The 26,148-nt window shown below is 39.9% G+C and overlaps 2 protein-coding genes across 2 annotated transcripts; both read right to left on the bottom strand.

Moving 5' to 3' along the window:
* Nucleotides 1-16,265: 16,265 nt before the first annotated feature.
* LOC108064694 (serine protease grass) lies at nucleotides 16,266-17,404 on the bottom strand. Its single transcript, XM_017152320.3, has 4 exons — nucleotides 17,149-17,404; nucleotides 17,037-17,079; nucleotides 16,820-16,980; nucleotides 16,266-16,763 (listed from the first exon to the last, which is right to left on the bottom strand). The coding sequence occupies exons 1-4, from the start codon at nucleotides 17,375-17,377 to the stop codon at nucleotides 16,366-16,368; spliced, it is 831 nt and encodes a 276-aa protein (XP_017007809.2). The 5' UTR covers nucleotides 17,378-17,404; the 3' UTR covers nucleotides 16,266-16,365.
* A 6,154-nt stretch (nucleotides 17,405-23,558) lies between these two features.
* Nucleotides 23,559-25,214, bottom strand: LOC108064707 (uncharacterized). Its single transcript, XM_070213773.1, has 6 exons — nucleotides 25,056-25,214; nucleotides 24,932-24,988; nucleotides 24,493-24,871; nucleotides 24,372-24,440; nucleotides 23,965-24,316; nucleotides 23,559-23,911 (listed from the first exon to the last, which is right to left on the bottom strand). Exons 1-6 carry the CDS (start codon nucleotides 25,079-25,081, stop codon nucleotides 23,724-23,726), a joined length of 1,071 nt encoding a protein of 356 aa, XP_070069874.1. The 5' UTR covers nucleotides 25,082-25,214; the 3' UTR covers nucleotides 23,559-23,723.
* Between the last annotated feature and the right edge of the window lie 934 nt (nucleotides 25,215-26,148).

Below are 26,148 nucleotides of genomic sequence, written 5' to 3'. Positions count from 1 at the left end.
AAGATCCAGAAAACATGAATGGAATAAGTCTATAATAAACGATTTTTTTAATGGTGGGTGGCGTTAGTTCTGATTTTTTAAAAACAACATTTTTAAAGTGTAATTTATTTAATTGTCAAAATACACGAGTAAACATTTGTAATTGGTTAAGTAATTATTATAATCCACCAAAAAGAAAGTTTATACATTTTAATCTACCCAAGATAATAGTATTTGGAATTGGAAAGACCTAATGTTCCAGAAACTTCGGTCGGGTTTTATAGGTATAGAGCTCATAAACCCCATTCACAGATAAGACAATATGTGAAACGCCTTTTTTCTGAAGCCCTTTCAAGTCATGAATATGGATGGTAGAAATGTATCTTATAGGTTAGCGCAATCTAAGGACACATCCTGACCTTGCATTAAGTGCATTGCATCACTCTCGCTGCACTCGAATTCATTGTCATGGCACTTAACCCGCCAATGCCAATGACAGTGAAAACATCGGCCTTGTCCGGACACTATTCGCGATCTATATCAACATATAGAGCGGAATCCAGACGTGTGTGCATTCCGGCCGGAGTGTACTATGTGCCGAACCGAGTATATACAGTTAAATTGAGTAAATCAGTGTACATCACATCACTCTACTGCGTCTTAGATTGCATAAGTTGTGCAGTAATTCCGAGAAATCGGAATCGCTGGCGATTGAACCCGAACCCGAACTCAAACTCAAACCGAAGCTATACGAAGCCGAGTTTGCCGTAATATTTTCTGTTAAGTTTTTTTTAGGTACTTTTTAGTTTTTTTTTAGGTAAGTACGAGCGTTTCGTGCTGGGGACGGGGCTTATCAGGTCGGTTCATCACCATCGGGCGGCATGTCATATAATAAATTATTTATGCGGGTTTTTTCTTATTTGTTTTTAGCTTTTTGCATTTGTTTACGTTTTCGATTTCGTTTTTGCGCGAGCTAATCCCGATTTTTGCTTTTATTTGTGCCGCATTTGCAGCATACAGAAACTAATAAAACTTTGTGTGCGGATTTTCAGGGGGGTTTTTAAGGGGGTTTGGGTTCGGAATAAGGCTCAGATACGCTCATATTTCATGTCATAGTTCGCACTCATTTTTCACTTGACATAAAACTGCGTTGGCGTTTGCGTCTCATATCCTGGGGCCAGTGCAACGCAATTTGCATCTCCATCCTTCGTCCTTTGCCTTTTTATATTTTGCACTTTTTTAATTTTTATTTTCGCATGTGGCTGGATGTGGGGAGAGTATAAAAGAAAATGATTTTGTGGCATAAATTAACGCCAAGAGGCACACGGAACACTATTAAAAAATACGGATCCGCCAGAGCACACATGCCGGGTTGGTTGGTTGGTTGGGTGGGAGGTTGGTTGGTTGGTTGGCTGGGTAGCCTGGGTCCTGAATCCTGGGTCCTGGCCAAAAGGATGTGGCAAGTCAATGGCTTATGGGAAAGCCAGGATATTCACTTCACGGCCGCGTGCACTTCGTGTTGTCATGGGGTCGGCGAAGCTCCTCATGCAATTAATCCTTTTTTCCCCTGGCTCGAAGCTCATCCTTTGCCGGCAAAATGACTTTTTAAGTTAATTTCTTATGCGCTGAGAGTCTTCATCTCCACTTATGAAACGTACAGAGGAGTATCCAGTTTCAATTTAAACTTCACTGTCCAAATAATCCGTCATTAAATATACAGCCAAAATAATAGCCTTCAATTCTGATGACTTTTAGAGCAGCTGTTAGCCATAAATGGCAATTATTTCGTTGGCTTTTTTAGCAAGTATTGAAACTCGTTTTTTGCCAGGATCAACAGGTTAAGCTCTGCGTTTGCTGTGTTTGCTGCCAAATATTTGGGTTAGGTAAACCCGATTTAATGGTCCGCACAATGTCAACACGACATCACATTTTCCTCAGCCACACGCAAACGTGGATTTCAAAAGTGTAAGGTTGATTAATATTAATTCTTGTAAATTTCATGATAAAATCAACCTTAGTAGTTAATTATTAACATAAATAAACAAATAAGAGTCAATTTCCCTTATTTATTATATTTTAAATCAGCTCAAAAACTTTTCTAACAATTTTTAAACAATTATTATTAATTATTATTAATTAATTGTCTAGGATTATCTAAATACGTTCTATAAATTACTTGTAATAAAATATTAATTGTTATATAAATGCTTTAAAAGTTTCACCACTTCTGATACGCACTTTACGGTAGAATTTCCTTTGTGGCCTCTCGACCATCTTTGAATTTGAAATTTTGATGCAAATTGATGTGCAAATGGCATAAAATGAAATTACTCAAAATCCTTTGACAAATATGAGGGAGTCGGAGGGTAACCACCCTGCACTCCTCTCCACCTGAACCATACGTATACCCCTCTTTGGATAATAACATTAAAAGCGAGTAAATGAAAGTGAAAATGGAAATGTGGTTTCCATAAGCCAAGGAAGACAGAGATGTCGTTCCACCTTTTGAAGTGCGCAGGATACAAACCATATTCATGCGTACATAGGTAAAGATGAGATGGGATGTATTACCCCATACAAATTCCCGCACAATTAGCAACAAATTTTGGTTGTGTTGTTGCCACACCAAAGTGCTGACCCCTCGGGCGGAATCTTCATTTTTTGTAACGGGATTAACCGCAATTTCTTTAATTAAAATTTCCATCACTCCCGTTGCTGGGACGGAGTTCCTAAGCTTAAGGGAGAGAGCCAAAGAAAAAGGATTGTAAATTACGCTGTCAGTCAGTCACTCAGTCTGTCAACAACAATTAAAACGGGAAGCAACAGCAACAAATTAAAAATTCATCTTCCGCATGATTCCCGGGAATTCAGCCATGTCTTACATCTTTCTAACCCCTTCTCCAGGATGCCATTCGCATCCTATCCTGGGGTGTTGCTCGATGTGGTCCTTTTTTTTAATTTGATTGGCACGGCGTTTCCGGTTTTTCTTTACTCACCACCTTGCTCCTTGATTAGCTCACAGAAAAGTGGAAAAAATGGAAAGGGGTTGGCTTAGGCTGGGCTAATGATTTTTTTATATTCGTATATTTGTTCTATTTCACAGGGGGCTTCTTTTTTTGTCGGATTTGAATACCCCTTTTGGCTCGTTTTTAATTGAAACCTAATTTTCTGGACTTTCTTCATTATTTGCGAAATAAAAAGAAATTTTGCCCCCAGGTAAGCCAAGTTTTCTTTTACCCCCGAAAATAATCCCCTTCTTGGCTTTATGCCACATCATATCATAGCTGACTTCTTCTTTTCAAACATTTCGAGCTTCAACTCGAGCGCAACTTTTTGACTTTTGTTGTGTGCAAATAATTTGCAGCTCGTTCGCTGGCGTCATTAACAATGTAGGGGGAAATGGCAGAAAGTTTTATCTAATTAATGAAACTTCAACGCAACGTCAGCAGTCAGAACTCTTTGCTTTGGAGGAGCCCGAGAATCCCAGAATCCCGCCTTGATGTCGTATTGTTGACAGTGACGATACTGCTCGGGATAAGGATAAGTGGGCGGGGCTATTCGGCGGTACAACGTGGCGTATGATTGCTTTTGTGTAAACAACCGACGCATAGCTATGCGTACATATAAATATATATATATGTCGCTCTTTCGCTTTTCATTTTTCCATCCTTTTTTTGGCTTCTTTATCCGTCAAAAGTTTTTTAATTAGCAACAAAAAGTAAAGGGTTAAATATCGCGTCGAAAAGTTTCGGCAAGCTAACAATTAAGTTTCGGCAATGCCGCTGACACGCCCCCTGCCCCGCACTCAAAAAGGGGCGGGGAGGGCGGGGCGCGAGTGCAGATAATAAGTATTAAGCAACACTTACTCGCAATTAAGTTTTGCTCCTGCCAACGCGGCGTCCTTCTTTGTTGACTTTTTTCCGGGCTGTAATTACGCGTAATCGCAAAATTAATTCCTGCACATGACTGCACCGCTCGACGGACAGCAGAGGCATCCTTTCACCCTTTTTTTCCGGAGAAAGAATACCAGGATACCGGGATTGAGGATTTCACTTTGGCAATAACCCGCAGCCAAGTCAAGAATATAGCTACGCTACCAACTCGGAATGCATTAAGCAGATAAAACTGCGTAATATTCATGAGATTTGTTTTATGATGTGCTAACAATGCGTAAATGTACGACTACAATAGCCACAACAAGGAGCTCCATGGTGAGTGGAACACCTTTCTCAAGTCCTTCTACCTCCATTTTATCCACGACGACTGCAATAGCCACTAAAGTTTCTTTTGGTTTCCTTTGTGCTCCTGCAAATACCCTTCACTAGGGTAACCCCCTTATCAACTAAATATTAGAAAATGTTAAATAATATAAAAATTTGAAAAATATTTTGCATTCTTCTGTGATTTCTTTTACTTATCACTACTAATTGACCCCAAGAAAAACAAACTTACGTTCTTATCTGCATTCACTACAAAATGAGTCATAGTACTTTGTACTATTGTACCAAATGGCAATCAAATTAAGGGAAAATAAAAATTATTTATTCCCCAAATAAAACAAAATATATAATTTTTCGAAAAAATCAAACTATTATAATTTCTTATACTAATACAAAAATGTAAATTCCTGACTTTCCAAATGACTTATGTTTAAGGTATTTCGTATTCGTTTTGGAACTTCCCCAGTTTTTTCTTCGAATTTTCCTCTCACCTATTCTTGTGACTAGGTCTTCTCCCTCCATTTCTGCCAACTTTTTCTTTGGCTTGGCAATTTTTCACTTTCGCAAGATGGCAGCGCATTTTAATGAGCCACCGGACAAGCGGTCAGCTTTTCTCCAGCAGAGGAGAATCCTCTGAGGGAGCAGGCGTCTGTTATCCGGCTGGCTGGGAAATTTGTGTTGCATTTGCATTTTCATTGGCGCGATATGTTAATGACTTGCTTACTTTGTCCCTACTTTTTTTGCCATCTTGATACTGTTCGAAACAGAAAAGCGCTGCAAGTGTTTGCCCATCCTGCGGAATTACTTGAGGATTTGTTTGGGCGATTGCGATTACACAAAAGTTGATTCCACTATAATTACCAGAGTCATTTATCATCGTTACAAAGCAAATTCATTTTATTTAATTTGTAGTCAATCGAGTTTTCGGAATTTTACGTAATTTCACATCAGGCATTTGCGACTTTATCCCTTTTGACTTGGCTCGAAATCTAATTTGTGTATTTTGTTTAACGCTTCAATAAATTATTGTAGAAAAATGGCATTTACATAACTGTGGATAATTTTGTGAAATAACAATAACGAAAGTGGACACAAAAACATCAAACATGAATGCAAACTCTTTATGGCATTTATTTACATTGTACTTTTGTTGCATTTGCATTTGTGTTTGTGTTTGATTAAATAAAGTTTTCGATTTTGCCCGAATTATACGGGGCAGAGCCAATGTTAAATGAAGAGAAAAATTGCATTTAAAAGCCAAAAATTGGCAAAAGTCATTTCAACAATTTAACATTTTCCCAATGAAACCAACTCAATTTGACGTAATGTCTGTTTCTCTGTACCTGCGTGTGTGTGCGAAAAACATTAAAATAATTGTTTTAAAATCCTTTTGTCAGAAAGCAAAGTAAATTATAAACACACATGCAGAGCGGAGACAGACAGACAGACGGATAGAGACGGCCTGGGAGACAGGATAACATTTGCACATCACAAGTCATTGGATCAGGACTCCACTGAGCCATTAAAAAGGATATCGTATATGTGTGTGCGTGTCTGCGTGTGTGCGAGGACATCTGCAAAAACATAGCAAAAAATTCAATTCAAGGAATATTGTACGGACATTTTTATATTTGCTGAAAGACAAGTCTATTAGTGCGGAAAAATATGCACCAATATCCGAACTAAACGGCACACGAAGAAATAAATATTTTTGTGGATGGCAGTCCTACTATATCCTCTACGATAGTCCGCTCCAAGCAAGAAGTTATCCCTCTCTTCCAATTTTGATACTAAGACTTTTCTGAAGTCAATTGGCTCGGGTGAAATTAGGGTGAATGTAATTAATGGAAAATGGAGCTGGAAGGACCGGTGGAACCCGAAAACATTCCAAACATTGCAGCTAAGAATCTTAAATACTATATAAATCTTTCGGCATACCTAAAACTTGTATTTAGGCAACAAATAAATTTTTTCGTGCCGCGTACCGAATAAGAAAAGTTTAGAAAGCTTATAATAATCATTTTTCGGAACCAAAGTTAATATTCATACTTTTTTATGTTGAAAGTGCGATTGTCACTAGGTTTTTACCTCGTCAAATCCAGTTGCTCTAAAAATCTGAATTCACAAGAAAAAAGATTGGCTCAGCTTCAAACGGTAAGCCAGGTACAGTTCTCAGCTTTTAAATGGATTTTGCAATATCTTACGTCTGTGAGGTATCCAATTGAAATTGATTTTAGTTTTGTGAGTGTCGAAGGGATGTGGAATCCAATTTTTCGTTATTTTCATTGCTGCCCAAATTGCAGTATTGCTTTGCTGCATTTGCATGCTGAACGAGGCAACATGCAACATGCATTTTCCATAAACGGAACCAGCAAAACGTTTCAATTCCCATTTTATTCATTGAAAGCCCATTTTTTCTTTGTCTGATGAATTTCTTTTATTTTCTGGGAATATTTACACTTGCCGAATGAGGTGGAGGCGGAGGTTCGTAAGATGAAGTTGGCACCGGAACAGGGAGCAGGAGCAGGAGCCGGAGCTCATTTCATCGGACTGGCAGTGGGACTCACCTTTGCCAGCTACTCAATACAATTGTACAATATTTATTTAATGTAAATGAGAAAAGGAGCCCAAGCCCAAGCCACATGAGTCCGGGGCTGTGGAAGCGGAGCGGTGGAGCAGATCCTTTGCTGCAGCAGGACCTCAGCTAGCAGTCCCCAATGTCGATTGGTTCTTCTCCTCCAGTCCTTTCCATCTGTATGTGGGTTCTGTGTGTGGCAATGGCAATGCATTGGAGCAAATTAAAATTGGAAATTAAATGTTTACGAAGCACAAAAATTTCAACGAAAAGTAATTGCTTTTCCAACTTTCCAGAAATCGAGTGCGATGGCAAGTAAATTGCCGAGTGAGTTGGCTGGCAACTTAGGCCAAGGAATGACAAAGACTGGCTGTGGGGGTAGAGCTATCTTAATAAACTAAATTCGGTTACTTGTTTGAGTTGCTCTGTGGACCATCGATGGCTGTAACTAAGACTTATAGTTTTCCCAACTGCAGGATAAGAAGACCCTTGGCAGCCGTCAATCTCGGCAGGCAGGCAATGCAACAAGTCATCGGCAACCAGGATCATCGCATCTGGAATCGGAATGCAGATGATATGGGGGCTCCTTTGTAAGTCTGTTAGTTTGGTTTTGCATTTCTGCCGCAGGACTCATTGTAATGTGCAGGTGCCACAGCGGCTACGGTTTAGAGGTTCCTCTTCCTGTTCCGGTGCTGTTTTCCTTTTGCTTCTTTTAATTTCCGCTCCGTTGTGTTGGCCAGGCTTCTTTGCCTATACCTCTCGATGTTGGCCCAGGTGGAGGGCCCATCCAGGCCAGACATGCACTGCACGTTCGCATTTCCTTTCCAGAAATAACAAGGATAAGGGGAAGAGGACGAGGAGGCCAATCCGCGTGTGTGTGTGGGCAAGTCAAGGAGGGCGAGCTTATAGCCGCTGGCCAATTCCGACCACCATCACCGGGGAATTCGGAGAATGCCATGGCCATGATGAAACCAAACAAGCTCGCCGGTCCAGCAGCCAAATTGAAAGACAAGCGGCTTGAGCCCGCAGGATTTCCAGGTTACTTCCGGTCTTCGCTATGCCCAGAATGACAATAATTTCACCGATCCAATTCCAATATTTCCCCCCACCGAACAACGGAAATTATTTCGCATAAAAAAGCCTCTCACCCCGCCGTTTGATTGCCATTAAAATGTACAATAAAACTCGCATGTTTACTTGTTTTCTTTTTCGCAGGCAGCCAAAACTAATTAATATTAAAATAGCAGGCTCATAAAGTGATTTTGTTTTCACAGAGTCGTCGCACATATATTTATATTCATTGGCGGGCCTAAAATTATGCAGCGGATTTTTCATGTTTAATAAAACAAACCAGGCCCGCGGCTAACTATTAATTAACATGTTAATTACAATTTTTCATTGGCATAAATGCGAAAATGCAATTTGTAAAATGTCGCCAATATTAATTTTATGCACAGCACATACCTACACACAAGTGGGCGTCGAAAGGCGATGAAAAGTGGGCGGAAGGCCCAGGCTCCTCCTAATCGAAAAACCCGCTCGCTCAGGTGTATTATGCATGGGTGGGTGCAAAATATTGTGCAATGGCTGGAAAAAACCATTAATATTCTTATTTGCTTAGCCGATGATGGCAAAATTGTTGGGCACTGCGGAACCGATTTTCCAGTTTCGCCCCCACTAAACCAACACCTGATATATTTTGCTTCACATTTTGATTGGCAATCTAAAATGCGCTCGCATTGAGTTAGAATATATACATATTGGACGGGGGCACTAACCTGCCTTTGTGTGTGCGCGGCCAGCTTGTTAAGTTTTATTTAAATTCGAACTGCATTTTGTGGACCGCGAATCGGGGGGCGGGCGGCGCCAAGTGGGCGTGGCAGCGGGACAGGCGAATGTCCTGGCTGCCGCCTCGAGCGCCGTTGTGCCGCTGTGATTGTCAAAGGATGCGGCCAGGAAAATAATTAAAAATTCCATTTAAATGCAGATTAGCTCCGCAAAATGTGAGACTACAAAATTATATAGAATATCCTGTCAGAACCTCACACCCTCTACCTCCCCCAAACCAATATTTATACATGCATATATGTACATGCTTAAGCGGCGGCTTTAATGGTGTTGCTTTTGAAAATAGAGAGGTGCCTAAAAATATGCAAATCGCGGAAAAACGGTTTTATAAATGCAATCGTCGAGCGTGAAGCGAAAAGCCCTTCCATATGCATGCTCAGACTCAGAAATCTGGAATCACTGGGCTCTCCAGGTGTGGCAATTATTCATGAGCGCTGTAATAAAATCAAAATAAATTTCTATAACAATTGCATTAAATATTGAAGTCGTTTGCCGAAGCGAGCGGGTTTTCAGGGAGCGAAAAAAATAGTTTTGCACTTTCTAAGCTTTATTTGCATTCAGCATTTTTGATTAGATTAATGCACACGGGGTGTTTCCTATTTCATATTTCGGCTTAAAGAGGTTTTTCACGACGCTGCTGGAATATTTGAGTATTTTTTATTAGATTTTTTTCATTCCTGTAGTTGTAAGTCAACCCCATGAATATGCTGCATGAAAAACAAAATTGCAATCAGGTTTTTTGCCATGGCCTCATCTTTATTGGAAATTGCATTGTTACATTACTCATACGCCCTGCTGGCTTCTCGTCTCTTTGCCTTTTATTGAGCCCCCGCCGATATGGCTTTTGTCAATCAGTGTAACGGCATTTAAATATACAATATATATGTATATATTCAGATATGTATATGTTTTACAATGTTGGCCCTGTTCGCTTGCCATTTTTCCCGCATTTCATGCATTTTTATATGTGACAAAAGTGAGCAGTAAAATATATATAAAAAAAGCTGAAATTTTACCATTGGGACGTGGATGTAATGGCCACGGTTACGGTTACCGTTACGGATCAGACAGCGGCACAAGTCATCAGTTTTTATGCCCTTGCAGCTGCTGCAGTGTCACATCCCGGCATTCCGAATGATGCTGCACCGCAGTTGCAGTTGCAGTTGCATCGGAGTCGGAAACAGGGCCCGAAACTCTGACGCATGCATCAATATCCATTGGCTGGCTGCCTGATTGCGACTGCAATTGTCAAAATGTAAATGCGGCCCAAAGTTAATAATCATGCCGAAGGGGGCCATCTTAAATCCAGTTCGCTTTCAGACATTTAACATTCCTGCATTTTCCAGTTCATACTTTTCTCGATTTACAAGTGTAAAAAAGTAAGTTTATTTCATTTTTAATGTTGCACAGAAAATTTATTTTGTCAATACACTTAAACCCCATTTAGTATATGAATTTTTTTGTTTAACAATTTTACGAATTATAGTGCTTTTCTGGTGATGGATAAGAAAACCAATATACTGAAAAAATAAAACAAGAGAGTATAATAGCTTGACTATCCGATATTAGAACTTATGTGATTGTGGGCTGATTCTTGAAATTGAATGATATTGAGAATGGATTTTAAATGCCAAATCGTAAAATGGCTCATTTTTCTTTTAAGCACTCTGAAAAGGATGATTGATTGATGATATCCGTTTTTTAGTTTTCGATTTTGTTGTTCCTGTAAGCATTATTTTTTAGATGGAACCTCGATATTTTGCCTGAAATATGAAAATGATTAGCAATTATTTTCGAAATTTACTGAGGTAAACACAAAACTGGAGCAATCTTTTCTACCCATCACTCAATTTGAATGCATTGTTTTACGAGTCTGGGTTATTTGAATTTATTTTATGTGGGCTCCGCCATTGTCTTCGTGTCCAGTTATTACCGCCAAAAACCTGCTGATGAAATCAAAATATGGGAGAAGTATTTTCATAACCAGCGCCACACGCACACACATGCCCGTACACTGTAAAAATCCAGGGGGATGAGAACTTTACAGCTCGTTTTTGAGGTACGCAACGATGTCCTGCGGCGGCCTTTTGGGCCCTCCAATGAACATGAACATTTGAAACGAATTCGGTTCGCATTCCTTTTTTTATGCTTTATTTTTTTTCGCCTTTTTCTGGTATAAATTTCATTTTTGGTATGTTTAGAACGGCCAGCGGCATATTTTATGTACAACTTCAACACTCCCAGGATGTGTGTGAGTGTGTGGGTTATCGCACTGCATTTATGTATGTATGTGGACGGATGCCTTCCACGTGGGTTAGGGGCTGTCCATATATTACGTAATCACCTAGGGGGGGGAGGGGGTCATTGAAATGATTATGTTTGATTACATGGGGAGGGGGGGGTCTTGCACAATGATTACGTAATCATTTTATATACATTTTTAGATTTAAAGAATTTATTTAAAAACTTTTTTCCTTTAATTATATCTATAAACTTAGAAAGGAAAGCAGAAAAAAAATTTTTAGTGGCTGGACGGCGAAAAAGAGAATGTTCAATCACACGAAGGACGCGAAGACCTGGAATGGCTTGACGAAGATAATTTCAGCGTAGACGAACCGAATGTGTCATACCAAACTTCATTTATAAACAATATTAAAGATTGGGTTGCATCTCCGTTTGAATCCACAGATTAAAACAAAAAAAAAAATTATTCTTGGGATTACGTAATCATTGGGGGGGGGGGGGGTGTTTATTAAATGATTACGTTTGATCACCAGGGGGGGGAGGGGGTCAAAAATCACCAAAAACGTGATTACGTAATATATGGACAGCCCCTTACTTAATATACAAAGGCCTTTAATTTCGTCTAAAGCTAAATAAACTTTATACCCTTTGGTATCTGCCGCACATCTACATACACATATCTATATCTATCCGCATGCGAATGTATTACGTAAACGTATACGCATACACCTGCGGTCATGCCGCCACCAAAGGACCTTCTCCAAAAGGACCATTCTCCATGTGTGTTTGATGTTTGGGCTGCGTTCTTTGGCGCTCTCTGTTTTGACTGTGTCTGCCGCTGTTGTTTCTGTTGTTGTTGCAATGTCCTTGGGCGAATATTTGCATGTTTTATTGTATCTGCTGTTCCACCCAGTTTAGGCCGCCACGCCCCCAAATGCGCCCCCTCAGCGCCCCGGGGACAATCCAGCGCCCTCAGTACGCATGTACCTATGTTTTTAATTCTTTACATCGATATTTGGCCGCTGGCAAGTCGAAAACGCGAGCCGCTGCCAAAGGTTGATTGCGGCACCGAAAAGGGGGTGGAAATTCAAACCTCACCCCTCTCCTGCCTCATTTTGACCAGGGAAAGCGGACAGCAGCGCGTTGGAGGCAATTTTCCCCCCAAAATATGCATGATATGTGGGCTACACCTTTTGTTATGCATTTGTTTTGATGTTGAAACCTAACCCTGGCCTCCGGGCATTTGCCATATTATTTGCACTATTTAAAGGGGTCGTGAATTAAAGTCCAATAGCAAGGGCTAATTAAAAGAGTGCTGCATACTCTTAGGACTCTTTCTTCGCCGGCTCACATATTTACACGCTAGTTTCCCATTACCGGGATGTCTTGCAGTCGCAGTGCGATTTTTAATTTGCGTTATACGAGGAGTTTCCTTTTGCCTGGCCCGCGGCTCACATGTGGAATCGTTGGGGATGAGGACGGGGGAAGAAGGACAGGCTCTGAGAATGAGGAAAGGATAAAGAAGGAGCAGGTGCAGGAGCAGGAGGAGGAGGAGTGGGCAGCGGTCGGGAGGAGCAGCGTAGCGTGACATCGCAGGAGCAGCAAATGTCACGCTTCACTCATTTCCGTCCCATGATGTCGACGTCGCAGTCATCATCATCATCGTCGTCGTCGTCGACGTTTCTGCCTGCTGATGAAGCTCAATGGTTAGTGGCAGTCAACCAGGAGTTTCCCTCGTCCTCCAGCTCTTCCTCCTGCATTGGCAAAGAAAACCACATGACAATATTGGTAGGTAGAGTGCACTGGAAAAAACTTAGAGTGCTTTAAGAACTGAAAGCATTTTTATAAAACACACAAACAATAAACTTAAATGGGGGTTATTTATATATTTTTATAGATATATATCCTTTTACTAAGTAAATAAAAATAAGTATATTCTCACTCCTTAAAAATCATTCAAAATGTAAGATCCTAATTCCTATACGGTTTTTCTATGCGGTTTCTTTCGGTGGCTCAGCATCAAATACTAATTTTAATTTTACAAAATTCTTTATCAGTGTACATGAAACAAGATCTGATTAATTCCACTCCCACAGCGTTTTTTTCTTCTGTGCAGAATGCTGGGTGAGCGGATGAGGCGGAAAGTGATAGGGTGAACAGGGGAACTAGTGGCAGTGACGCCCCTTCTCCGCCCATGCCCTCGTTCACGTTGCGGTTCTGGGTAGGCAACCTCTCAGCCGGAAGCACTTGAGAACTTGCAATGGCCAGCGGGCATTCGGTGCGGTTTCGTGCGTCGTTGCCCCCGTTCTCCGTTCTCCATTCTCCGATCCCCCGTTTCCCCCGTTTCCCGATCCCCGTTTCCCCTTCCGCAGCATCCTTGACGCCGAGTTCGCGAACTGAAAATTCCCTTCGTTTTCATTATGTTGCGGCCATGTTGTCCTTGCCTCGGCCTCGTCCTGGCCCCTCCCATTCCGCTGCTCCTGCCGATTCCGCTGCTGCGGCTGCTCCTCCATCATGGTTCTTTTCAGAGACCACGCCATCATTATTATGAACACCGTTATGGCCGCTGGCAATATATTCCAATTTGTTGTTGCTGCCGCCGCTCTTATTTCTCCATCGCCGGCGGTACTCGCCTTTGTTGTTGCTCCTCTTGGTGTTCTTATATGACCGCCAAGTCTCTCGCTTCCCCTGTAGATACCCATCACTTTTGGCCAGGGGTCAGGGGTATGCCAGACCCCGGTTTCTAGTATCCTTCTAGCTCAGTGATTTCCTTCTAAAACATTTCAAATTCATCATATTATGCAAGGAAATGTACCCAAAATATAACACTACCTTATTGAGAGGACCTAAGGAGTATCAGCTAGTTGCATACAAACCCCTTCCTGATTTCTTGTTCCCTTATTTTCGTTTATTTTGCTACATTTTGCCGCATTGCATTCGCGTTGACAAAAGTCTTGATACCTTCGCATCGTGTGCCATTTATGAGTAATAAGAAGCGGATGACTGCAGGGTCTTGGCAGTTCACTTACCTGTTACCTCTTGTGAGATTGGCCTTCTCCTGTTGCACTGCGATGGCTAATAAATTCTAGATTTGGAAGGCAAACGCAAACTGCATACATGTATGTGGGTACGGGTATGCAAATAAATAGTTAGGCCAACTAACTGGCCATGGAAGCCTGCGAGCATTGTAAAAACAACAGCAATAATAACAATAATCGTGCCACATTTAGATAGCGCACACAGAGAAAAACGCTTTTAGCCAATTGAAGAGTTTAAACATTGGGCCAAGTATGAAATTTGTTTGCCCATCTTCCAGGCATCCCCCTGAATCCCCCTCGAACCCCCCTTAAATCCCCTCACTCCCACTCCCCAAAATGTTAAGTTGCCGCAGTCGGCTGCTTATCTCTGGCTTGCAACATTCGCTGGGGGCAATTTTTACTTTTTGGGTTTTCGATACGAGAGCCGCTCCACCGCCACGCCCCCCGCCCCGTCTTCATTGGGAGGACCAAGAGCTGCTGCCCAAATGCAGTTGGCCTCCTGGGCGTGTGGGAGCGTGTGGGAGCCAGGGATGTGAGCGTGAGTATTAATAAACTGCAATAAAATTATTTATTTAAAGCGAAAACCATTTCTAACAAAGTTGTTTTAAGAACTGGGTACATCAATATGATAGACAACTTAAATGGGTTCGTTAAAATTAATTAATATTATTCTTATTATTAAGGTTCGAATATATGTTACTGATACTGTTAAATAAATTATAAGTAACACCCCTGTTTATTATTTTTAAGGTATTACCCATATTTAATTGAATAATCATTGAATAATATTTCGATATTAATAATAATAATAATAAATAAATAATAATAATAATAATTAATATTCTCTATTTGTGTATGAATCAGTAATTTATGCCTGGGAATGACAGAGTCATCATAAATTTTTGATGAATCGACTGATTCGAATCCCTAGTGACGTTTATTTCTGACAAAAAAAAGTTCGTTAAATATCCCTCACAATCTGTCATTTTCATTTTTAATAACTTCAACATACACTCAAAATAAATTTAACCCTAAATTTTAGAAAATCGCCATTAAAATTTCTTTTTTCTAAATACAAGAAAGTTATTTCTAAATCTAAGGAAATTTTTCTTAAGTCAAGAAAGTTTTCCTTAAATCCAGGAAGTTTTTCTTAAATGTAAAAAAAGGTTACCATGAACTAAAATCACCCTAAAATCTAGAAAAAATGCCCTTAAAATTAGAAATTATTTTCTGAAAAATAGAAAGGCAAACGAAAATAATAAAATATTTTGGCAACACCTTTTCTAAAAATTAGTGCCCTAACCCTAAAATGAAACCAACCCTAAATAATAGAAACATTTTCTAAAAAGTAGAAATTTTTTCTAAATAATAGAAATATTTGTTTTCACATGCTCTGGCACACCAAAATGTTCAATGCCAGAACTTGTCAGCTGCCGGCCGGCTGTACTCGTGGCGCAGACCGTTAAAGCACTTGGTTAGCAATCGAATCGACGCGGGTTCGAGTCCCAGAGCAAAATTTTTTAACCCTTTTTTTTATGTTATTTTATTTTTTTTAATTTATTTTATTTTCTTTTTATTTATTTTTTTACTTTTTTTATTGATGGCAAGCGGTAAACTAAAAATAATTAGGTTTATATTCAGCTATTTACTATATACTACACATAATATAAATTGCGTTAGCATAAATATATACATATGTATATACGTATGTAAATAAGTAAAACGCGAATGGTCAAAATTATGCAATTAGTATTCAAATGTGTTGTCCGCTTCACCCTTTACATACATTGCTCGGTTTGCCACAGCAAGTTTAAGTGCTACAATGGCCCAGTATGTAGGCCATTCGCTCCTCGCGCGGGAGACCCGGGTTCGATTCTCACGACGGACAAGTAAAAATTGTAAGTTTTTTTCATGAATATAAAATATTAACTAATCATAATTTCTACATTCCCAATCTTCCGCAGTCCCGTAGTCTACATTTACAACCACATTTGGCTTTGGTTAGATAAGAAATCCAAGCGCAAATACATAATAATAAATACATAACCTTTAACATTCACAATATACATGACACACAACGCCTGCATATGTATATAGGGAGGAGTACATAATATAAACGTATATACAAAAAAAAATCATGATTGAACATGTTTTTTTGTTTTGTTTTTAATTTCTATTTTTTAGGAAAATTTCCTAATTTTTAGAAATTTTTGCCCTTAAATTTAGTAAAATTACCCTAAAATTTAGAAATATGACGTCAAAAAAAATCAAAAATATAGAAAAATGTGACCCTAAAATTTAGGGCGAGCTTGTCTTGAAGACAAAAGTAGGGCGATTTCCTTGACTTTAGGGTTAATTTTATTTTGAGTGTAGGGCGGTGATATTGGTCACAATAAAATGAGGAGTAACCAAGCAGGTCTGATGAATATTTTTCTGATATTGAATTTGTTTGTATCGTGATTTACGAACCCTGCATGGCAATAGTATTCACAATCCAGTCCCTGTAGTGCTGTACATTTGTGTAAACAGCGATGCCACTACAAAATGAAGATCCATAGCTGACAAGGCCGAATAGGAAAACGCGATCAGTTTTGCCCCCACTAACCTTTGCGCTCAAAGGACCCCCTGAATCGCCATTACATGTATCGCTATGTTCACCGCCAATACATAGTTGCGATGCATCAAGTTTTGTACGAAATTTATCATTGCAATGTATAGGATTGTGAAGTTTTAGAGTTGTCGTTTGCAGTACATTGCTTGTTTCACTTGAATCAGTTTTCCCCCATCCCGTGGCAGTAAATTCTCGAATGTGACTTCCAACTGGACGATCGACGGACAGACAAATCGGCCTGATATAAGCTTAAGAAAAAGGTTTCTCATTTGGGATTTCCTGTTTGGTTTTACAATTTAGTTACCTGAAAAAACCACCTCCGTGGCCAATCGAAGCAGTGCTATATCATTCTGATAGTATTGGAATTGAGGGTGGATAAATTGCTGCTCGATGTCAATCAATTTTCGGCTGGATAAGCAATCCTCACTCCTGCAATTTCTGTCATATTCGCCCAAGCTCACCTGTCTGCAAGTAACAGCAATTTTAAAATTTCTTTTGCACTCACAAACGCATTTACTTACTTGGGCGAAGAGGAAATACAGCTCGCCGAAGTCAAGACGAAAACTGAAATAAGATCGAAAACAAGAATTAACTAAAACTTATCTTAAATAAAGTGTTTATTGAACTACTTACGAGACGTTATGAGCGAACCGCCACATACAAACATATTGTCTTTTCCAATCACCATAACCATCCAGGGGTTCTCAAATCTGTTAGCATCATGGCCTCCTACAACCCGTCGAATTCTTGAGGGGTGCTCAGTTGTCCCACAATTCTCAGTTAGCAAAGAAGCACTCCCTTGGCTTGCCCCGAGAAATAAACAAGCTAAAGAACAAGCAATTCCTGCTATGAAGACCTTCATATTAAAAATGAGACTGAATACGTTTTGTAAGCTCTGCTTCTTTATATGTGTAACCGCTTATCATCATAAGCAAAATGGAAATATTTTTATATGACTAAGGAGAGTGTGCGAAGGCGACTACTATATATAGCCGCAGAATTGAAAATCTGCTGTGATGGTCCGATCATAATGAGTGATACACCAATGGAAAGGTATCGCAAAAACTAACAGGATTGCATACCAAGACTTTAAGAAAATCAATTGGCTTCTTTTACCTCGTTAAAAAGTGTTTTTATTTGATTTCACATAATAGAGACAATATATGATTCAGATTTAAATGGTAATAAAAATTTCCGGTCGGTCAAAAGTGGGTTTACCACTGATGAATTTATATATTATTATAAATCTCCTTAATATAATCCAATTTGTAATATTCATGCCTAGCTATTTAAAATACAATGTCACAATTAAAAGATTGTTAAAAACCACATATAAACCACATACATACATTTCACATTAAATTCAAAGTACGTATTTGGTTTTGAAATGTTTTTCAGGGAGTCTTATCTTATTTGACCCAGAAATGATTACTAATTCCTTTTTAGTTAGCCATTATGTTTATTCTAATTAAACGTGCCTATATTCGTGTCACGCTGCCAATACTGTCGTGTGTTAAGTTGGCCGTAAATACTTTTGGCCTCGCCTGGTGTTTGGCATTTGGTGTCTGCTGTCTGCTGCTGCTGCCCAAGTGCCTGGATACTTGGATGCTCGGATGTTTGGGTGCTCTGGTGTCTTACCGTTCCTCGCTTTTTGGCATCTGCTCTTTAGCCCTAAGCTTCGATTCGCATTCGGTCGCTCGTTGGTTCGGTTGTTCGTTGCTTTATGAAATATTTGTGCTGCAACTTTATTTACAATTTTTTCGGTTATTTATTGTTGGCAATTTATGCTTTCGTTATGCATTTTTCGTTTCTTGTATTTGGTCAGTTCTTGCATTCTGATTTATTGGTAGTGGTGTGTGCTTTTGTGGGCGTATGTGGAGCCCTGCGTGCTTGTATTGTCCATATTGAAATGAGCCCACACACGCACATCCCCAAAAATGTTCGTATGTATGTGGAAACCAAACAAGTTGTGAAAGAAATTTTTGGCAATGTTGCTAGAAATTCGAGTAAAATTGCATATTTCTTTTAATTGCAGCATGTGCTGCCATGGGTCAAAAATTAGTGGGTGGAAATGGAAATAGGGCATGCCAGTGGCGTACTCTTTAAGGGGACTTATATAGTTTCGGGTTTTTTAATTATCTATAGAAAATAAAGCAGTTTGATTATGTTTGATCATAAATAGCACCTTTATTTTTCCCCAAACCAAATAGATATTAAAATTTTAATCAATAAAAATGTGTTGTAAAATTAAAGCACTGTCAAAGAACATATCCTTTGGAAAAAATACTTAAGATTTAAAATCAGTGCAGATACATTTTTTGTGGCTTGTTTTTAAAACTTAATTTTGAAGCACACTTTTTGAGTAGCACTTTTTTTTTTACTTTTCAGTCGCGCGTAATAAAGAATTTAATTTAGCCCCTTAAATTTTGTTATTTATAAGAACGCCACTGTTTAAGTGGTTGAAAGTTTTCTTAGTACCTCCGACATATTTATTTTTCATTTTCAATATTTATGCTGTCTGCCGAATTTTTGGGCAATTGTTTCTGGCATTGTTCTTTCGCTTTCTTGTTTTGGCCATGGACAGCCTGCAATCAAAATCAAGGCACTTGAAAGATATATCCCCAAATTGAACATGACACATTTGTTCCGCTTCATTTGAAGGTTCATAATGAAGGGGTCCAATCTCAGTTTCTGCTCAGGACGAGTGCCAATGAGAAGCAAGTTAAATTGCAATCCCGCAATCATCATTTCCTGCTGGCTAGTGTAATTAAAGTACCAAAAAAGAACCGAAAAACTAGGCATACGAGAAAACTCTTGAAATCTGCTCTTGATTGAACTGCACTAGTGCATTTGTCAGCAAGCAGATGCAGATACAGATACTCGTATCTGGATTTGTAAGTACATTTCAATGCAATTTGTGCAGTGATTTTATGACTTTTATTCTCTGCGCTGTCCACATACATAAATTCCAAACTGTTTTTCCTTTTTTTTGTTGTTTTCGCTTCGACAGTCATCATATATCAATGTCGTTGCAATTGATAATGGAGTGCAGCTGGGTATAAAAATCAAAAGCTGGCCACGGGGCAAACATTTGATCTGACATTTGTTGTTTTCTTGTCTTTTGTCTTATTTATGTTTATTTACTTAATGCCAAGTTATCGTATTTAAATCAAATATTTGACTAAAATATTATTTCTCATAATAAGAAAAATGTCGAGAGCCTTGAGGCCACTCTCTATGCGTTTTGTGTGCGTTTTGTCGATTTTAAATGGAAAATAATCAAGTTATCGTTCGCCGAAGTGGCCGTCCATTGGCTGTCAATCTGCGTTTAAAATGCCTCTATACGGATTTTTGCATTTGCCCCCTGACTCCGCCACTTCCCGCCACCCCGATGGCAACTGCAATCAAAATTGCAAATACAATAATATGAAAAGCACAATGAAATAAATTGAAATACCTCAAGCTATGTAAATGGGCCAGCTCCGGCGACTGGGCAGCGGTGTCCTGGGCACGCACACGTTGACCCCCAGAGCCAATGCCAAATACACACTCGTCCCCGCAGCCCCCCAACCATCCAACCGCCCAACACACTCCCAAATCGGACAGGCTAAAAAGAGAAAAAGGTTGCCAACCCCCACATTTGGCTTTTGTTGCGCTCTCGGCCAGGGAATTTTAGCCCTTACTCAATCAAATTGTTAGCCAAATGAGGAAAATAGTTTTAATTTCCTTATTCAGAGTAGATTTTTATATGGTGCTCTGAAAGAATGTAAATATTTTAATATCTACTTTTAATTAGTACTTTTTTCGGGCAGTAACTGAACTTATAAAGTAAATATGTTTTGGAATAATTTTTAAAATTTGATTGAATTATTTTGTAGGTTTTATTTAAAGGTCTAGTAATGTGTTAAGTCTTTATCGATCGACTAAATTATCGCTTAAATAATCTTTGCAGTTCAAACTTCTCAAATTAAAATTAATACTAATATCAAAAGTAATTAAATTGATTAATACTTGTTACAGAAGTCTCACCTTTTGGATCTCATTTTAAAAATATTTTTTTCGCAGTACAAAAGTACCGGGGTATTGCCTCTTCGTTACGAACTCTTTGGCCATCCATATTCCTTTATTTTTTTTGGAATTGCTGATGGGGGTCTGAATGCTGTTGCTGTTGGTGGTGGGACGGCCTCGTAATCAGCATTTGTGGCGCTCGAGGTCATCCGCAAAGTCTGCAGGCTATGTCGGAGTCGTTGTTGCCGTCTTCGTTGTTGTTGTCGCGTTGCATGTGCCACAGCAGCAGCGGCGGCAGCAACAACGAGAGTTCCGTATGACGCCGCTTCATCTTCCTGTTTGTGGCCGTGGGCTAAGTTCTGGGTTGGCTGGAATATTATAATTACAAGCGAAACAGGCCCCAGAGCTCTGCTCTCCTCTGTTTCGGCCCAGGCATCAGCATCAGAACAGCTTTGGCTTTGGCTCGGGCTCGGTCTCCGACTGAAGTTGTGGCTGTGTCGGTACACTGGACTAAAAATCATGTCAAGTTTTCTTTGTATGCCTACAAATGAATCCTTTTAGAATCATTAATATTTGTATTTATTTTTCTGCACATTAAAAAATAATAGCTATTTATTCAAGATTGTTAAATAATTCATGATTCTCAAATAAATTCTTAAAAATTCTAGTTTACAAAGTTAAGTTTCTATTTGAAAATTCGGATTTCAGTGCTTACCTGTATCTGGAGCCTTAGCAGCCATGGCGACGAGGTGTATAAATCGGCGGGCAGCGAGTGGGAGTGGGAAAGGATGCTCGGAGATCCTGATACCCAAATGAAGTTGAACCAGCGCCAAAGGTGTCCGCGCTGACGTTGTGACAGTTTCAGTTACCGTCTATCTGAAGGAGCATGTGGGTCTTAAGGGGATGAGGAGGGGGAGTGTGTGTTGCAGCGAGTGTAAGCCGGTTGCATGTGGCTATGTCGTACAGCTGTTGCCAACTGCCACAGCTTGTTGACTGACTGACTGACTGATACATCCGAAAGGCCGCAGATGAAGAGGTCTAAGCCGGGCTCAAACAACTTCATTTCGTCTGGAGTTCGTGTGAAAATTATTGAGATACATTTCCCCCAGCGATGGACACACGATGGTCGAAAACCAAAAGTATGCCCCCGCAGCAGTTTTAGCCCCCTCCACGGCCCTTCTACCGCTCCTCTAAGCGGCGGACATTGGCGATTATCTTGTCCACGACTGTGAAACAAATGAGCGTCGTAGTCGCACTGAGCCAGAGATATTGCCCCAGGACATTTGCCGCATTGTGGCTTCAAAGAAGATAGGTTTCGGTTTGGGCTCTCATCTGTATCGGTATCCGTAGTCGTATCTGTTTCTGTGAGTGTTTCAAGGCAAGCAAAAGAGTTCCCACATTCCATGTATGGGAGAATATCGCCCTCAGTTCGATTGGCATCTATTTTGGTGGGGGCCTTCCAGCCAAGTTGGCTTATTTGCGCCCTGGGAGGCTTCGACTATATGAACAAGCCCGCTAATGGTCGATGGTTTGGAAATTAAACGGAAATGGGTGTATCTAATTAACATATCCAATAAAATGATAATTAATTTTAGGCTTGTTTAAAGCTTGAGTAATTTACAAATGAATGTTTGTGATCCATTGGACTTGGTTCTTCAGTAGTATGTTTCTTCTTACTACTTAATTTTATCAAACAAAATTACGAAAAAAAACCAAAAAAAAGTGTTATATGTTGAAATTACGTACTTAAATTCTAGGAAGAAAAGAATGAAATAATGTGATATTCCCAAGTAAAGCCCAAAGTCCCATTCCAAGAAGTGATATTTCCAAAAAAAACCCATTGTTCCCCGGTCTGCCGAATAAATTTAACGGAAATAAGCGAATCGAATTAAAGTACTGGTACTGAAATTCGAGGAAGAAAACAATGAAATAATGTGATATTCCCAAGAAAAGCCCATAGACTCATTTCAAGAAGGAAACAAGTGATATATATTATTATGTTATAATTCCCCTTTTTCAGTTATTAAAGTTAATGCGGTATAAAAAACATTACTTGCTATATTAGCGTTATCAAAAAAAAACAAGAAGTATATGATACAAAATCTTTTCTTAGATCAGAGGTAATAATTTTTAAGTAACTGAACAAGTTTTGATAAATTTTATAAAATCAGGCAGTATTGCAAATTATGTTTGGAAGTACTCCCCCTGATTGGCTGTTTTTCGCCAACTTCTACCTCTAGAGGCGAGTTGAGTTTCGTTCTTGTCAGGCCAGTGGGCAGATTTCATATTCGGATAGTGAAAGAGGATGGCTGAGAATAAGAAATCGCCCGTCGGCCATTCGCAAGTATCTTCGCCCCTTTCGCTTCGCAGAGTTGTGTTGTGTTTACGTTGTAAATGGTTGTTGCAACTACCACTTCCCATCGGCCGCTCTTTAAGCCGATTTCTGGGCCTCGAACAAGTTCGATGTTGGCTGTTGCTGCTGCCGAGAAGTATCTGTGATTTACGAGCGTCTTTAGCCGCTCACAAAAATATTTTCAAATTACACAAATTGTGCCATGCGGGCCAAAGTTGGGGAAGTATCTTCATCCCCGGGGGTTAAGGCCACGGATTAGTCGGCCTGGGGCCGTGACATTTATCCGATGTCAGAGCCACGGACCATAGACTACAGAAGGGGTGGTGCAGGTGGGCAGGTGGATAAAGAATGGGTATCCACTGTTTTTCCACTCCGCCATTCCTTTGCGGACAATGGAATTTCAATTTACGGGCGACGGAATGTTTTTGCAACACGCGCTGGCAATTTAAATTTATGCATGAACATTTTCTAATACCACTTAGAATAACAGAAATAATTTATTATTTTTAACACTTTACAATTTCCGCGCACTCCGCATGTGTGTGTGTGTTTATGGGTTTTCTGTTCTATTTTGGCAAAACAACAAAGCTTAATATTTGTTTTTCATTTGTTAGCCCGGCACCAGCTGGGCAAGGTGGGAAATGAGGGGCGTGGCAGCGCAGAAGAGGCGTTGGAGCGCGAGTCCTATTCAACACTTTGTTTGGGGAGCGAAAAACAGCAAAAATATCCATTTATAAATATTTTACAATAAATATTTCACCACGGAAATAGAACTGAATAATAGCGCGTTGCCGTTTTGTTATTGAAATGCAAAATATTTGATTAAAACTTCAATTTCGCTCGCTTATCAAAACGTGGAAGCTCTGAACAGACTCATCAGATAGTAGAAACACTTCATCGGCAGTCCAGAGTTATCTACCTTGGCCGCAAATCGGCTTTGCTCATTGACACTCTCGCTAACGTCCCACCACAGGATATAGACCAAGTAAACCACGGTGATCAGAAGAAAGATTAAGCTATAGGTGTGGTTGGCATCTGAAAATAGTTGAGAGGTTTTTAAAAATCCAATTTACCCTTAGAGCCCTTACCGATTAATTGCAGTATAAATTTGATCTTCTTTAAAGCCCAGGCCCTTAGGATTTCCTCGATATTCACCTTTTCAAGAATGTCGTCCGATTCCTTTTGGACAGGAACAACAGGTTTCAACCAACGATTATTCCGAGCAGCTCTTTCGAGAATTGCCCTGAAAGTCTCCTTTGGATTCTCGCAATATCTGAAAGATTCAAAATCGGGTTCCACAATATGTGGCTGAACTTCAGCCTTCTGAAAGTTGACCGTCGTATTTTGAGTTATTTCTTGGACTTCAGAGGTTTTCGGGACCGTGATAACTGGCTGGGCGCAGAGGGCCTGATTTTCTGAATCCGGAATCTTACGAGTCAACTGATGTGAGAAAATTATGATTTTTAAATTTATTTTATTTCCAAAATTACTTTACCTTTCGGTGGGGCTTTGAGTTAAGGGGTCCGATTACTTTTTCCGCATATTCCCTATTTTTTTTCAAGTGCTGCAACACAAAAAGCTTTTTAAATGATTTAATGTATGATACCTTTAAATACTTTTCTCCTTGAGCCGTCCATTACAGGCATTGAGGGGCTCCTTTCTCTGTTGTGACCAAGGTCCATCCTCTTGATTTGCTCTACCCGATTGCGTTTGCCAGTCCTTTCCCTATTTTGTCCGTTCTGCCCTTTGACCTCTCGACGAGTCCTGATGCCTCCATTAGACCAGTCGCTTTCATAGCCCCCCGACTCCTCTGGATCCATTAGTTGGAGCGAGAGATCGTAGAGATTCTTGCTGTTCGACTTGGAGCTGCGTTCCCGGAGGCTGGGCAAATCGGGTGAAGCCTTCAAATGACGATCTTCGATCCCTTTCACTGTATCAGTGTGAATAAATCCATTGGGTGCCACGGTTGTGCGACTTGTATAAACAGAGGTCAAACTGGTATTAAGAGAATTTTGATGAGGAGTATAATGTGTAGAGTTTATATGAAATACTTACGATTCAGCCACAAATTTCTTGGGTCTATATAGCTCCACAAGAGGTTTGTCGTTATCTCTGCAGAAATATAAGTAGTCGTAACTGAAAACTTTGCTTTTTTAAGGAAGTAATGACATGAACTTACTGTTTTCTAACGCGATATTGTGCCATTTCCCTTATCGATCACTTTTATTAAGAGGTGAGAAAAGAAAATAGAAAACTGTAAAATGTTGGATTGAAATTTTAGTGTTGTGCTGCGAGCGAGTAGCGAGTCGAAAATATATTTGATTTACTTTCCATCCATACGAATCGAATGTCAAGGGCTGCTGTGCTGTCGATTCCCTGGGGGCACATTTCACACATTTTCGCATTAATATGCAATTAAAGCGGAATAGTTGCAACTAGTTGCAGTTGCAACTAGTGAGCTGTGTTAGTTGCGCAGGCGCCTATCCTCGGGCGGTTCTCCACGACCCATCCTGGCGATCGCTCGGGGCTCTCCTTCAGCTTCTATCTCCGGCTGTTTCCGTCCCTCCGCTATGCCCTCCCCTTCCCCTTCCTCACCCCCTCGCCAACTCCCTTGGCCGCTCATCAAAGCGTCTAAGTCCTGCGGCAACATTAACACAGCGAAGCGCAAGGACCTCGCTGCCTCGGCTGGCGTCGCTGCCCGCCGCAGGACTCTTTTTCACGCAGCGACGCTTTTTCGTACAGTCATCGTGCAGCGAAAGCGGTTCTCATCCGCAGCTCCTTCAACTTGGTTCCGCACTTAGTACATAAGCCGCTGTACATAAACAGATGGTCACTGGGCGAAAAAAGTAGCAGGACTGCGAAGAATGGGGAGAGAATTATCTCAAAGTGGGGAGAACTACATTTGGATAAATATGAACAATTTAAAAAAATTTTTTTTTAAAAACTTCACATTTAATATTTAACATTTTAACTTTATTTTTAAACTCGTATAAATTGGCCCTTAAAAGTATGTTTATTTATACTTGGCAAATGTTTTCATTGTTTGGCATATTCTTTGGCATAATTTATTATATTCCGTTTAAAAAAACGCTTAAATCTATTATTTATTAAGATATTCTTAGCTTTTAAAAGTAAATACAGAAAATTTATTTCAATTATAATTTCCTCTAGATCTTTATTAATATGCACATATTTCTACGTACTGAACTACCTTTTCTGCAAGTGTAGCCCTTGCTGGCGGCCATTTGGTATGGCGCAACTAAAATGCAGTT

The sequence above is a fragment of the Drosophila takahashii genome, chromosome 2R (assembly GCF_030179915.1).
Source record: "Drosophila takahashii strain IR98-3 E-12201 chromosome 2R, DtakHiC1v2, whole genome shotgun sequence".
Classification (NCBI taxonomy): domain Eukaryota; kingdom Metazoa; phylum Arthropoda; class Insecta; order Diptera; family Drosophilidae; genus Drosophila; species Drosophila takahashii.
This window is presented reverse-complemented; position numbering and strand designations above follow the sequence as displayed.